General features: G+C 40.2%; 1 protein-coding gene across 9 annotated transcripts in view; it reads left to right on the top strand.

Annotated features, from left to right (window-relative positions):
• Nucleotides 1-496: 496 nt before the first annotated feature.
• The window catches only part of NFIA (nuclear factor I A), a 376,913-nt gene continuing 362,650 nt past the window's right edge, over nt 497-14,759 (top strand). For 6 of the 9 annotated variants that reach the window (XM_067006876.1, XM_059083380.2, XM_059083385.2 and 3 more), the window contains exons 1-2: nt 500-894; nt 6,315-6,846. In XM_067006876.1, coding sequence (XP_066862977.1) covers nt 868-894; nt 6,315-6,846 — 559 coding nt within the window. In that variant the 5' untranslated portion in view covers nt 500-867. Of the gene's footprint in view, nt 895-6,314; nt 6,847-14,759 lie in introns of all 9 variants that reach the window. The other 3 variants (XM_059083414.2, XM_067006877.1, XM_059083370.2) reach the window with 2 other exon arrangements.

Below are 14,759 nucleotides of genomic sequence, written 5' to 3'. Positions count from 1 at the left end.
CCGTACCGCATTTCAGAAGGGAAAAAAAGTTACCTAGGAGGTCTGATTTTTAAAAAATATTTGCATACATGCAAATTGCCCCCCCCCCGCCTTCTCCGCGGTTCTCTACGTGCCCACGCAGCGAACCGAGGGGTGCTGGGCAACCTGGCAAAGTTGCCCAAGTCCTCCACCGAGGTCCGCGAAGGTCTGCGGCGGGGGTTGGGGGATGGGAACGAGGAAAAGTAGTTTTGTTTGCTTAAGCACATCCTGTGGCAGCCTATAGCTGCCCGGGAGTACAGTCTGTAACTGCGTTACCCAGTAATGCGCTGAGCGGGGACTGGGGGGGCGGAGGGGGGGACCGAGCGAGCGAGCGAGCGAGCCAGGGAGCGAGCGAGGGAGCGAGAGAGGAGCGAGCGCGAGCGGCCGCGGAGGCTCGGGACCCGGCTGGCCGCGCGGCGCCGCAGCCGCCCCCTCCCCCACACCGCCCCCCCACCCCCCCGCGGCGGCGCGAGCGGGCGGCGGCCGTGCGGTGCGGTGCAGAGCGGAGGCGGAGGCGGGCGCGCGGGCAGCTCGCGGGCACCCGGCCGGCGGGCGCGGGAGCTGGAAAGGGTGCGCTATGCCTTTAACGCCCGCGTACAGTAGACATGTATAGTGGAGTGTAGGGAAACTCTAGGCGGGGTTAAAGTTCAGCTCATGGAGCGGCAATAGCGCTGGCTGGCTGCAGTTGAGCCGAGTTGGAAATGTGAACGCAAGAAGCAGGCTTGATTTTTTTTTCTCCCCCCTTCTCTCTCTCCTCCTCTCTCCCTCTTTCTCCTTTCTCACCCGCACTCACGCACACCTCCAAACCGCACACCCAGACGCACACGCACACCCCATCGCCGGGCAGTGATGTATTCTCCGCTCTGTCTCACCCAGGTAAGCAGCTGTTTGGATGCGGAGGGGCTGTGGGGGTCGGAGTGGCGGGGGCCGACCTGGGGCCGGGCCGGGGGTGCCGGGGACCCCCGCGCAAGCAGGGCCCGGGACATGTGTCTCGGGGTGTGCCCGTGTCTGCGCGTGTTTCTGTGTGTGTGTGTGTGTGTGCGCGTATGCTCGTGGGGGGGTGGGTGGAGAAATACAGCTTTAAGAAAGTAACTTTGTTTCCATGCGGGTGCATTCCTCTTGCACGGCCATTTGTGTGGGCACATGGCTAATGGCGTCCTCTTATTAATGCGTTAATTAATATCGGGGCGATTGACTGCGGAACGGCGGTGTTTTCGGACGCCCCGCACGTGTTTCGGCGGGGTTGCAGCCCATGACACGCTGAAATCTGGACTCAGCGTTTCTGCAGGCGCGAGGCCGGTTTCGTAGTTAACGCGGCGCCCGGGGAGGGGGCCGCCGACGGAGCCCCCAACACGCCCCGCACTCTCGGGGCCGCTGCACCCCTGGCTGCGGGAGAACTCGGGTCCCCGCGTCTGCTGCCCGCCCGCTGAGCCCGCGCCGCAGCAGCCTCCCCAAACTCTTACTTTTGTTTATTGTTTGTCAGCCTTTGGGGTCCGGCCGCGGGAGGGACACGGGCCGGGGCCCCAGGCCCCCGCCGGGACAGCGCCCCTTGGGCACGGGGGGCGGCGGCGAGCCGGTCCCGGGGCTCGGCGGAGCGGAGCTGCGTGGCCCCGCGTCCCCCCGCGCCGGCCGGGTGGAGCCTGCGTCCTGGCTGCCCGTCGCCCGCTCGCTTTCCCGAGCGAAAGTTTCGGTGCCGGGACGAGCCCACGCTGCGCGGTTCGGCGAGCGACGGAGGCCTCGAGCCGCGGGCCGGGGCGCGCCGGGCGGAGTTGGGCTACCGGCCGCGAGCCTGAGCGGCGGCCGGGCCGGACGCGACTCCCCGCCCCCCCCACTGCCGCCGCCGCCGCCGCCGCCTCCCGCTGCTGCCGCGCTACTCGGACCGCCCCGCGCACAGGACGGGGGCAACTTTTCCCTCCGACCTAACTCGGAGCGTGGGTCTCTCTCGCCCCAGCGCCTCTCCTTTCCATGCCCTCCCTTTCCATCCCTCCCTTGTCTGCACCACCCCCAGGCAAAATATTGCTACTTCACGGCCCCAAGTTTGGTCCCTTTTGAATATATTATTTATTTTCTCTGAGTAAAAGGCATGAAGTTAAAGTGATTTTGCGCTAAAATTTTTTTGAAGAGAAGTGTGAGGCTTCATACTGTTTTGGTACATTGCGATCTGACCATTAATCACCTAGATGAAGTTTGTATGCTTCATATAAAATGTTTATTCACCACTCCCTTCAAAAACCTGCTACCACCTCTTGCTTTCATTTAGCAGGAGATAACGGTTTAACCGGAATACCTTCTGGAAGACTAAAACGTATCCATAGTTTCTTCTCTCCTCTCTAGTTTCTGGATTTATTTCCCACATGACATGCCTTCTTATTGCAATATCTAACAGTCATCTACCGGCTATTTGATCTCAGAAGACTCTTAAATGCATCTTCTATGTTGAAATGGTCTGTTTGGGATTTAGGCCTAGCATTAATAATGGATAGCAGTTGCTTTTAGTTATTGTAAAAGTTTTTTATTTTTCCCTAACAAACTTCCAAAGTTCCTATTTTAGTAATTCGTGGAAGTATGGAATGAAACTTTTCCAACCAGTTTTGGCAAGGTTCACAATTGCATATGGATAAGATGCAAAGTGTAAGATAATTTGAATGAGTTTGACTACAGTGAAAATGCTGAGATTCAAAGGCTGAAGTTCTAGCTGGCAAAAGTTTGCAACACGTAGAACTGGTAGATAATACCAGTGTGCTGCCCTAGTAGGGAAGGACCTTAGCAGACACATTAGCGTCTTCGCCAGTGAACTCTCAATTAGATAAATTTGTATTTGGGGATGGTGCATATATGAGGATACCAGTGTACCCATGCAGGCCCAGGGTATAGTCAGGTATTTATCAAAGTTGGATTCTCTTGGTTCATGAGCTATTATCACATTAAGAAAGTTTTTTTTTTTTAAACCTATTTGGCAGTGACATTTAGTAGGCCTTCTTCTGGAAACACCACTAAGAGAAACGCTTACTTAGTGTAACAGTTTGTAAAGAAAATGTACACTAAATAGTGAATGAGGGCCATATATTTTATGAGTTCTTCTTTTAGAAATTGATTCACAATTTATTTAGCTTGCCGGAATACTTATAAAGCTTTAGAGCCAGTTTTAAAAAGAGAAACTTAGGTAGTTTATTGGTCATTAAAGAAAATCCAGTAAAGCGCAGTGATAAAAATTTCTCTAAATGAAAGAATAAAATCCATATACGTGTGCAATTTTTAAAAACTTTATCAGGAAAATTCCAGACATCGTATTTTAATCCATGTGGGCACATCTTAACCAAATCATGTACCTGGTCATAGAATGGTAACAGTAGAAATTTATAGGTGAACCTTTGAAAGAAGTAGTTCCAAAAATATCAGCATTCCGTGGTTCCGAAACTTGGCTTACTTACAAACAGATGAACATTGAAGATGCTGATTCAAAGTCCTACCACTTTTGAAACAGGTTTTCAGGTTTGTTTTTATTGGTGGCCCATAACTTTCTCACTGAGTACATACGTAAAATATTCTTTATTTTCTCTTGAATATTTTGAAATATTATATAGTTTATGGCGATATGTGCAACAACATGCTTTGTAAGGGCATACTGTTTTGTTTTTAAACTAATTTATGCTGTGCCTGGGCATTTCCTGCAAGTGAATGATATTCTTTAGTTTTGATGTTCTGGAATATTTCTAATTGTGCATTGAGAAATATAACTAGCACTTTCCTTGTGCATGTGAGTAAGAGTCATACAAAATATTGTGCATTTTTATTGGCACATTCTTAAAACCTTTGGGGAGTAATAACTTGTAAATACTTTTGATGTAAAACCGGGGACTTAGATTATTCTTAATGATTAGTTGAGATAGTTGGCCTCATTTAAGGATTTTTATGATGAGATATATAGGCAGTTGGTTGGCAGGTAAACAAAATCCTTTTGAACACGAATGCACGCAGTTCGCAGTTCTCTGAGAAGCATATTGGGAGTATCTTCGAACACTTAAATGTCACATTAGAAGGTTTATTTTAAATGTTTATCATTATTAATAGAGCTCTTTAATAAGACAGGGATTTGACATAAATATGAATTGTTTGGAACTAAGTTATTCTTTGCATTTTGAAATGGGGCTGAGACTTTAAAATGAAATCCTCATTTTGGTGAAAGCTCACTTTGTAGTTAAGGTAGACTCCGGGCGTTCTTTGCATAATTCCACAGAGCCTTGGTCCCTAGCATGTCTTGTGTATATAAGAAAATCAGTCAATGTGAAGGACTGTTTCAAACCCCAAATTTATGTATTTTAGAGCATTTCAAGGATGAGCTCAGAATTTAGTAACGTTTAAATGCTTTGCAGTTTGGCGTATACCTTACAGATAAACTGTGACTTGAAAAATGCTCCCCCCACCCCATTTCTCTCTTCTAAAGTACGGCAATAGGAAAGATTCTCAAACATCAGAAATTTTAAAGTGCTAATGGTGTATGGGGAAGAATAATAGAATTCTTGTATTTTTCTCTGTTTTTTCTCCACTTAAAGAATGCACATGTGTTGTGAAAGCTGACTTCTCTTTTGGATTCTTTTATTGAAAAAGAGCAGTTTTCAAACCTAAACTTGAAATACGGAGCCTGAAATTTGTTGAGAGAGGAAAGAAAAATGTCGATTATTGAAATGATTTAGTGTGTACTATATTAATATAACCTTACTTAAAAAAAAGTTATATGTAGTGTTTAAGTGATTGATTATAACTTACAATATTTTAACAGGCTTGATTGTTAAAGTATTTCACTAATTTTAAGCACTCAGTTTATATTTGAACGTTTAAAAATTAATAATTGCTTTAATAATAATAATAGTTTGGACATTAGAGTATTACTTGTGCCTCCAAAATATATTTAGATGGATATTACAAACCAAAAAAGAATGCATTTTATATTTGTCTGTCCTACACCCTTTTAAAAAAGTCATCAAATAGCTCTTTGGTTTTCTTATCCTCATTTATTTGAAAGTAAATAATTTATCTTTTGGGGGGAGGGTTGTGCGGTGGAGAGAAGTTAAGATTAGTAAGATTAGTGTGGGTTGGTTAATCAAAAGTTAGATTTACTCAGAAAGCTTTGTGGAGTTACTGTTTAATTTTTCTTTAATTTTATATTTCTATTTCCTAAGAAAATGTCAAGTAAAAGAATCAAGCATTTTCCATAAAACAGTAAGAAAAATTTAAATGTTTTAAATTCAATTTTATTTTCAAATTACTTGGATTTTAAGAGGCAACCATGAGGGTTTTCCGGGAGTCTCGTAAACAGTGAATATACCAGGTTCCCTGTTTCCCTGTGAGAAAAAGCCTGAAATATTATTTTCAAAATTTAAATGACTATTCTGTTTTTTTCGGAATGATTATTACTGAAGGTATTTCACAATCAGATCAGTAAATTGAATGTGTTTAGTTGCAACCCTGTTGTCACAGTGACGCATTCTGTTTACTATCTGGCTTGTACGCTTTTCTTTGTGTTTTTTTTTTCCTTTTTTCCCCGTTTTGTTTCATTTCTATAATATCAGCAATCATGTCTTAAACATAGATCTTTTATTTTAGTCCGATGAATATCAGATCCATCTCTTCTTTTGTATATGAACCTGCCAAATTTTTCTAAGTTTTTGGCTAAAAAAAATTGTGTTTGACTGTAATACTTAGAAAGGAATTAGATGTTACCAAAATGACTAAGAAACAGATCAGAGTCTACATAAGAGTCTACTTTTAGAGGGGAAAGTCTTTGTTTCCATTGATCGTGAAGATGATTTTTGCTCCTAGACTTCCATAAACATTGACTGGCATCTAAATGTTTAGGATTTGCCAATCTGGCCGCCGAGCCCTGGCTGTACTACAAGTAGTGAGGTCAAGGCTGGAGCAAAATTAGATATGCCTTCCTTGAAATAGGGTTAAGATTATATGTTGTTATAAACATTTCGATAAACTTCACTTACTGTCTAAAGAATCTGGGACCTAGGCCCGACAATAGAACCTGGTACACTTCCGTGAACGTAACAAAACATTTTTTACTTTTTAACGGTTTTCTTCTTTAAGATTGTGAGACATGATACCGATGTTTTCTTTTTTCCCCCTCTTGGACTTCCCATAGGGATCCCATGTATGATTTTGGTAACATAATGCTTGAATCAAATTTCAAGTGAAATAGGATATATTTTTTTAAAGGTGAACACCTGAAGAAGCGTTGTTGCCTTTTGTTTTCATTATAGTTATACTTTCGTCTTCATTCATTTCCTCAGGATGAATTTCATCCTTTCATAGAAGCACTTCTGCCCCACGTCCGAGCCTTTGCCTACACATGGTTCAACCTGCAGGCCCGAAAACGAAAATACTTCAAAAAACATGAAAAGCGTATGTCAAAAGAAGAAGAGAGAGCCGTGAAGGATGAGTTGCTAAGTGAAAAACCAGAGGTCAAGCAGAAGTGGGCATCTCGACTTCTGGCCAAGTTGCGGAAAGATATCCGACCTGAGTACCGAGAGGATTTTGTTCTTACAGTCACAGGGAAAAAGCCTCCGTGTTGTGTTCTTTCCAACCCAGACCAGAAAGGCAAGATGCGAAGAATTGACTGCCTCCGCCAGGCAGATAAAGTCTGGAGGTTGGACCTTGTTATGGTGATTTTATTTAAAGGTATTCCGCTTGAAAGTACTGATGGCGAGCGCCTTGTAAAGTCCCCGCAGTGCTCTAATCCAGGGCTCTGTGTCCAGCCCCATCACATAGGGGTTTCTGTTAAGGAACTCGATTTATATTTGGCATACTTTGTGCATGCAGCAGGTAAGTGCAATGGTGAAAAGTCGGTCCACTTTCTCGCATGTGCTTTTTTTCCTGATGACCTCTGTATGTGCTGGGCCATTTCCGAGTTCCCTATGGCAGGCCATGTCCACATGGACGGTGTGGTGTCCAAGGTAGACCAACATCAGAGTAGCCAAATCCTCCATTGTTTGAGGTTCCACCTTCATTCAGGTGGAAAAGCATAGCTTGGAGAGCATTCTCGCTAAGTTCTTTTGTCAAGTAGTGTTATCAGAGGTGTTGGTAGTCAGTTATGGGATATGTATAAATCACGTTTTTTGATGAGGGGTGAGAGAAGCCTCATAAAAACCCTTGTAAGCAAGAGTCTGTTTTAACTGGCAAGTGATCTAGTTAAAAAGCGTTTAGTTTGGTAGTGAGGCAATATTTTTAGTTGCTTTTCTTCTGGGAGTGTTTTTATCTACTGGGGTCTCTTGAATCCCCTGCTAATTAAGAATAGGTTGGAGGTAAGATTGCTATCAAATCGCTGATCATTTATGAAGGAAAAAGAAATCACACTAGTACAAATTTAGTAGCTTTGTATTAGGAATACTTAGTGTTGTTTACAATAGCTAAAGGAAAAAACAAACCAATTCTTTAAGTAATTGATGGAAAGATTAATCTTAAAAGTTACCAGACCTGTATAGTGCATGAACACATTGAGAAATAGATATTGATAATTGATTTGGTGAGTTGCTTGATTGGTAATAAAATTCTTTATTGTTCCAAGGCTGTTTTCAAGGCATGCTTTTACCTGTGCATATTACAGCATGTAGAGTAGCATTCAGGATAAAACCATTGAGGACTGGATAAAATAATGCATTTTTACTTTGTTCCTCTCATCTTGTTTTAGACAAAAGGCTTATTGTGTTACGTGAAAGCTCAGGTCTTGTGAAACTTGTTGACTTTTTATATGTACATATCGGTCTTGCTAGATTACCTTCATGGCAGTTACTTGAGCCAGATGGAAGAAAGAAGGTTGTGGAATCCTACCAGTAGGTTGTTTTGGGGTTCATGTATTTTTTTCCATAAAGGACAGAGAGGATGTTACCTGTAAAAGCAATACTCCATTGTTTTGCAAAACATTTTCAATTCTAAAAATATGAGCTCTTAGAAGTCATCTGATATCCTATTCTGTATTATTTTTCTCAATATATGTTTTAGAAAGAGAACTTTTGTTATCCATCCGTACTTACATAAGAAACTGGAGAAATTTACTTTGCAAGCATGTCACATCATCATTTGCATTCTGTTGGCAGGGGATAAATGAGTATTTTAGAGGATGTGATCTGTAAGTGTTTCAAATATTTGGGTTTTTGAAAATGTATACTTAATTATAAGAAGTGCCTGTTGCTTTAGCCAGTTCTGGGTATCGAAAACACGAAAAGGCAGCACCTTTCAGATGACCTCTAAACTGGGACAGTGGCCCTTTCTTAACTCCCTGTTAACCCTATTGTTGTTACTTTATTTTGTCTATTGAAACACCAGGGTTAAAATTTTTAAAAATTTATTTGCATATGTAAGTGGAGAATCTACTAGGACAAGGTGCAAAAAAAGTTGTGGGTATTACATGCTTTGGGGGAGCACTCTCTAAAAATCTTGTGTTTCATCTCTTTGATATTTGGAGAAGTAAATAACTTATAATAAATGCTCTAACGGACCAATATAAGAAATTGCAGGTGTCAGTGGGTGATGCCCATCATGGTAGGTGCTTCCTTACAAGGTAACATCAAAGCGAAATACCTGTTATGCGTTTATTGGTGTGAGCAGCATCCCTTCTAATTTTTAGATGTGAACGTTTCCCTTAGATTCACAGAGACACGGCCTTCCTTGCTCTCGCCGTTTCACGTTGGATTCTCTCTCGCTGTTGACAGTTTGTGCCTGTGCTGTGGCTCCATATCCCTTGAGCCATCATAGTTGCTGGTGGTTTCAATGACCTGAAGGGTGATGTTGGTAAAATGGCAGGTAGACGGTTGCTTAGGAGAGTTAGCATCCTTATTGCTTATGAAAGATTTATTGCCAGCACTGTGGATCAGACTACCTTTCGGTTCGGTTTTCCTGCGCCTCCCAGAATCCCTCGGTCACCTGAACGCCGGCCAAGTACAGGCCATTGGCTCTCCCTGCGCAGCCGTGGCGCCTCTGTGCGCACCAGGATGGGTCTGAGGGATGCTCAAGGCCTTTTGTCTGAAAATATCTCAAATGTGATTTAAGAGATTTAGAGACCTGTTATTTGTGGAAGGGAAGCTGCCAATACAAATAGGAGGTAGATCGGTCAACTCACATACAACTGATTTGACAAGCATCTGTTATAATGCTGAAGATTTGTAAACACTAAACAATGTTTTTACCTCCATAAAAGTTTTGAGAACTTGCCAGTATTGGCAGGAGGCAGAGACTCTGAAATGTGCTTCAAGAAACATGCCAAAACCATTGTGGCCTTTTCACCTATAGTCTTTTTTTTCCCTCTCTTTCTTTTACATGTATTTTTTTTTCCTTCCAAAATGCCATTTTTCCCCCTTGATGGCCACAGGAAGATCCTTTTTTTTCTTTCTAAAAATGCATATAATAATTATTGCTTCATGCCTCGGCCTCTTCTTGGGAAGGAAGTTGAAATCTCAGAATGCACATGTAAATACTGGAAGCTACTGCAGAATCAATTGTTTTTTAAAAGCGGAGGTGATTTTTCTAAGACTTATTGAGATGCTTTTTAGCATACAGTACATAAACTGCATTCCTTTTTCTTCTCCTCTAAATCCAGGGGCATTAGAACTGTGTGAATTTTGTGGCTGATAACCAGTAACAAGTGTAATGAAATCGGAGTGATTCCATAAGCCTGAGAATTTCATCTCATTAAAAGTATAAAAGAGTAAAACCATTTTATGCCTTTAATTTGGTCTCTCTTTGAGTCGTTCTTCCCATGTATCATATGACAACTTTGAGATATTATGGTATTGTGGTAAATGGTGTTCTTTGTGGGCGTGTAACAGTAAAGCTAATTTATGACCAGTCTTTACCAGATGATCTGTATCAGAATCTACAATATACCCGGCACGTGGCAAGGTCACAATTTAAGTTGTTAAGGTCATAACCTTAGCCACCAGGCATTTGACCTTTTAGATAAAGTTAACCTTTGTTCATTAGTAGGCACTCAACCGAGAACTTTCTGGAGAGGTTTTTTTTTTTTAAACTGCTTCTGTATAACTTCTGGTAATGTAATCAGATTCTAGAAAGATTCTCAGTTGAGTTAGTTAAATTTTGTAAGAGGTTAGACTTTTTAAGGACTCATCTCTTGGATAGAGGTAGGTTGCTGTATCTAGGCCATAAAATGACTTTTTATAGTTATTACCTGCTGCGGGTAGAATGAAAGCTGAGGAAGCTGTGTGGAGATGTTTAAAAACTGAAATGAAACAAATAGAATTATGTTTAATTCAACCATGGCCTTTGCTAATTTTTGAGTGGCATTAGGCCCCAAAGCTAAATCACAATGAGCATCTTCACTTTTTGCAGATGAGGAATTTTTTAAGATTGGAAGTATTTTTAGTTACCTTAAAATTCACTCTGAAAGACTAATACATGACCAGAATTTGTCAGGTAGTTGCTGTAATTGCTAATTAGCCAGGGACTGAGCGAATTGAACTTGTCCTAATGGTAGCAGGAATACTTGTTAGTTTCAGGGTAGAAAGTGAACGCCTTTGCACAGTAGTGTTGTAGTTTAATAGTTACGGATTGCTTCCATGGTCTCCCTTTACTACCTTTACTTAGTGTTGCTCGGCAGGAATAGTAAAGGTCCTGTCGCTTACTGAAAGAGTTGGGGTGTCTGCGAAGCCTGGTGCCTGTCCTGGAAACCTGACGGCGGTGTTACTGATGACCACATTACCTGTACCATATTGTTCAGTTAATTATGCTGTCCTGAACGCTCATTTCAAATTATTTACATTACTGCCAGTTCTGCTCTGATAGGCCACGTATTATTCCATTTCAGCAAAGAGAGAGGGACTCCCATTCAGGTGCATTCTAGTTGTGTTTTGGCTTCGTGATTGCCATTCCTTCATATAGTAATAGAGGAAGCCGTGATATGCAGATAGACCAGATGGTCATGTTGACAGATTGAGAATTCACTTCCTGCTGCTTCAGAGCAGGTGTAAGATTAGGAGTGTCTGTGTAGGAACGTGTGTGCGCTTCGTGTGCATGTGTGTGCACATCCAGGCTGCACACAGAGTGCTGGTTAGAGTAGGGGGAATTATTTCTTTTTTTAAAAAGCTGGTACCTTAAATACAGTATAACTATCTGTGTAAGGTTATCAGTGCATACAGAATAATAATTGTAAAGCAATTTAAATTGATAATGTTAGATTGTTACAGTTTATAATTTTATGCCAAATTAATTTTAATAATTTTTAAAGTTTTAGGTAACTTACCATGTTAGTTTGTGGCAGGATTGTATATCTAAAATATATTCAATATATTCTGTTAACAGGGGTTTGTGTGTATGTGTGTTTACACTCAAATCTAAGACTATACATTATTGAATTAAACTTCATTACCTTAATAAACTCCTTAGTAGAAAGTTGTGAAGTTTCTGTGATTTATAATAATAAACCATATTTGGTAAAAGAAGGGGTAAGATTAATATACAGTGATATTTAATGAAGACAGTAAGTACCACCCTATCTCAAACTCTAACCTTAAAGGTGGATTTTATGGCTGATTGATCTACTATAACTTATTGGTATATGCACACAGTTATAGAAAATGTCATTTATCTTTTCATTCTTTAAGGGAGATAGCACAAACAAATCAACAAACTTGAGATTAAATATAGCTTTTATATCCTTGAGTATTTTCTGCATAACTTGAAGATTGTAACAATATCCTCTATTTAGAACGTACTAACAATATCCTTTATCTAGAATGTAGTGAGGAAGATGGAAGTTGAAGGGTAGAGAGTGTAGAGGTATAGGGAGAAAGGGTGTTCTTGGGTAGAAGGGAGGTCAGCTCATTTATGGCTCAGAGGTTTGAGTGTTGGTAAGAAATTTCCCAATGCTGCTGGCTTGGATTTGCCTTGTCTGTTTTTCCACCCAGTGATGGATAGCATTAATTTGAACCTATTTAGGGCTAGTGTGGGAGAAACCACAGCCTTTGTTGTGGTCACTGCTATACACAGTAGGACTGGTTGTTTTACTTGGTTAAGGCCTCAAGCTGCTTCCAGAGGATGCAGAACAGCCTGTCGGTTTTTTAAAACTTGCACAGAAGCAGCAACAATTCTAATTGCTCACAAATGTTAATATAGATTATTGAAAACAATTTTGAGGTTAGAATAGAAGAAAAAACATAAAATACAGATTTGCATTCATTGAATGTGCTAAACACCAGTTTGTTGTCATTTCAGCAATTATTTCCCATGGTCATTTAGAGGTTAGATCTTTCTTTTAAATATATTATAAATTGTAAATCCTTGGAAGGTGATGTCAGGGGAAGGAAGAAGTCAGGTGGAGGAGGAAGAGAATGAATAAACTGGCATGCTTTGTTAAGAGAAACGTAAAACCGTGAACTTAATTGCAAACGGAGATGCTCTAAAAAGTGTTTTGGTTTGAGTAATGACTGTAAAAGATCCCAAGCAGCAAGATATCTAGTGGAGAATTTTATAATCCATCTCACCATCATTTTTGCATAGTATGCTTCAGACTAAGAGACCTATTGGGGGCTTTGGAGTTTCTTTTCAGATTATTAGAAAGAAAAGTTTTGCAAAAATTCTTTGTAGCGTTTAGGGGTCTAGTTAGGGACACTGTGGCATGCATAAACTTGGAAAAGAGGCTATTGAGATATTCATTATTATTATCATTTCGCCTTTTAAGGGGCAACCTACAGTGTTGTCAACATTTTAGCTGTCTCCCACCAAGGCAACTGTAAGATAGAAATGATTGATCCAAACTTTGGTGTCCCTGAACTTATCAGAATTCTCTAGCTGCTGCTAAGATAGAAATGGCTTTTTCCCTAGGCATTTCCTAAAATATTAGAAAACAGTGCTTCATGTTTTGCTATGATAATTCCACAGGGTAAAAGTATATTTTATCTAATGGAATTAGTTGTCTTATTAATACTTTAGTGAAATAAACATTGCTTATGAGCCAAAGGAATAAGTCCACAAATGACAAAGTGCTGCTACTTTGTAGCAGAGGATATTTTTGCTTTTCTGTTTGTAAGAGACGCTAAATGAGGTAAGATTGAGAGAAATAAGTTCATTTGTGTTATGTATTTTGGCGAGTGTTGTTCTGTGACACATTGCTAATCTCAATCTCAGAAATGATCAGGATGATCATAATAACTGGACTTTGAAGTGGAATAGCTTTAATGTTTTTTGAGAACTTTAAACTATTTGTCTTAAACTCTGTCTTCATGTCTTACACATATTTTCCTAGTGGTAAATTTTGGACCTAAATCGACTGAGAGTAGAGAGAAGGAGATGGATGGAAGAAAGGAAGGAAGGAAGGCAGGCAGCCAAACAAATAACTTTTACTGAGTGTCTATTTTGCAGCAAGTACAGTCCTAAGTTTTGCCATACATTGTAGCTTTCTTTTATTTTTTTCTTTAACTTCACAGGAGTATTGTAAATAAGTAATGCACTGTCCATTTGGACAGGTGAGAATCAAGTCTCAGAGGTGCCAAGGGATTTGTGCAGAGCAAGATTAAACCCAGGCCTCCTGATTCCATATCCTATGCTTTTAAAAACAAGATTCAGATCCATTCTATATCCCTCTTTATATCCTGTTGTCTGGCGTTGGATGTCACTTAAATGGTATCACACACCCACCTTAAGTCAAAGGGGAAATAAAAAGTCAAAATCCAAACCTTTCCCACGGAGATATTTTACTGTGGAGTTTGGTTTTAGCCGCAGAATGAGGCCACACTTGGTTAGAAGAGGGAGAAATGGTCTCATGCTTGTTAGTGTTGGGGTCAAAAATCTGGAATGACTTGTTCTTTCTTGTTTTTAGAATGTAGAAGTTTAGTGAATAGAAGCATTATAACACAGGTTTAAGAATTTTTTTTTCGTAAGATGAAGTTAGATGAATTGGTTCTAGATGCTTTGGTAAGCCATTGAGAATTAAAGCAAGCATTATTTTAAGAATCAGAATTGAATGTAATATTTTACTAGGTAAATTTTTATGCATTTTAAAATATGCACAAGAGATGTATTTCTAACGTCCTTTGATGATTAGATTTAAAAGTTTTAAATTTACTTTGTTTCCAAGAAAGTTCCCGTAATTATGGCTGTGTGTAATTATTTAAAAGAAAGCAAAAATGGAATTTTATTAGTTAAAAAATGGTTTTTGAACTTAAAAGACAAAGGAAGAAAATTGAAAATAGGGAAAAGTTTCATTTTAATGCCCTTAAATGACTGACTGATTTATTGATGGATTTATTTAATGCCCTTATTTTCACTTCTTTAAACTTTGGCAAGATTAGTTCTTAATGACTTTAGTGCAAAAGTTCAAAGCTTCACTCAACATGAATTTTATAATTGTAAATAGAAAAAAGATTATAATAACATACTACATCTATTCATTTTATGTATGAATTCTTCTAGTGTTTATTTTTTTAAAAAGCTGCTGAACTGAACTTATATTGAATAAAATAGAAATGTGACTTTCTTTTAAGTTTCTTTTTTTTAGAAATGCTAATAAATCTAAAAGTTAGGGTGTGGAGTGTCAGTCACCCCAGAAAGGGAAAACTGAGGTGTGTGATAAAAGTGATTAAATTGGAAATAAAAGAAGATTGCAATAAAAAAAAAAATAGGACTCACACCCCATTGTCCTCTCTATCAGGTTCCATACTGCCTACCTTTGATGTCTCTGATGAGTGTTTCTGGTGGTCCCAATAGCTTATGAGTTTCCAAACAGAAAC

This window comes from Kogia breviceps, chromosome 1 (assembly GCF_026419965.1).
Source record: "Kogia breviceps isolate mKogBre1 chromosome 1, mKogBre1 haplotype 1, whole genome shotgun sequence".
Taxonomy (NCBI): Eukaryota; Metazoa; Chordata; class Mammalia; order Artiodactyla; family Physeteridae; genus Kogia; species Kogia breviceps.
Note: the sequence above shows the minus strand (reverse complement) of the source record. Positions and strands in the feature narration are given on the sequence as shown.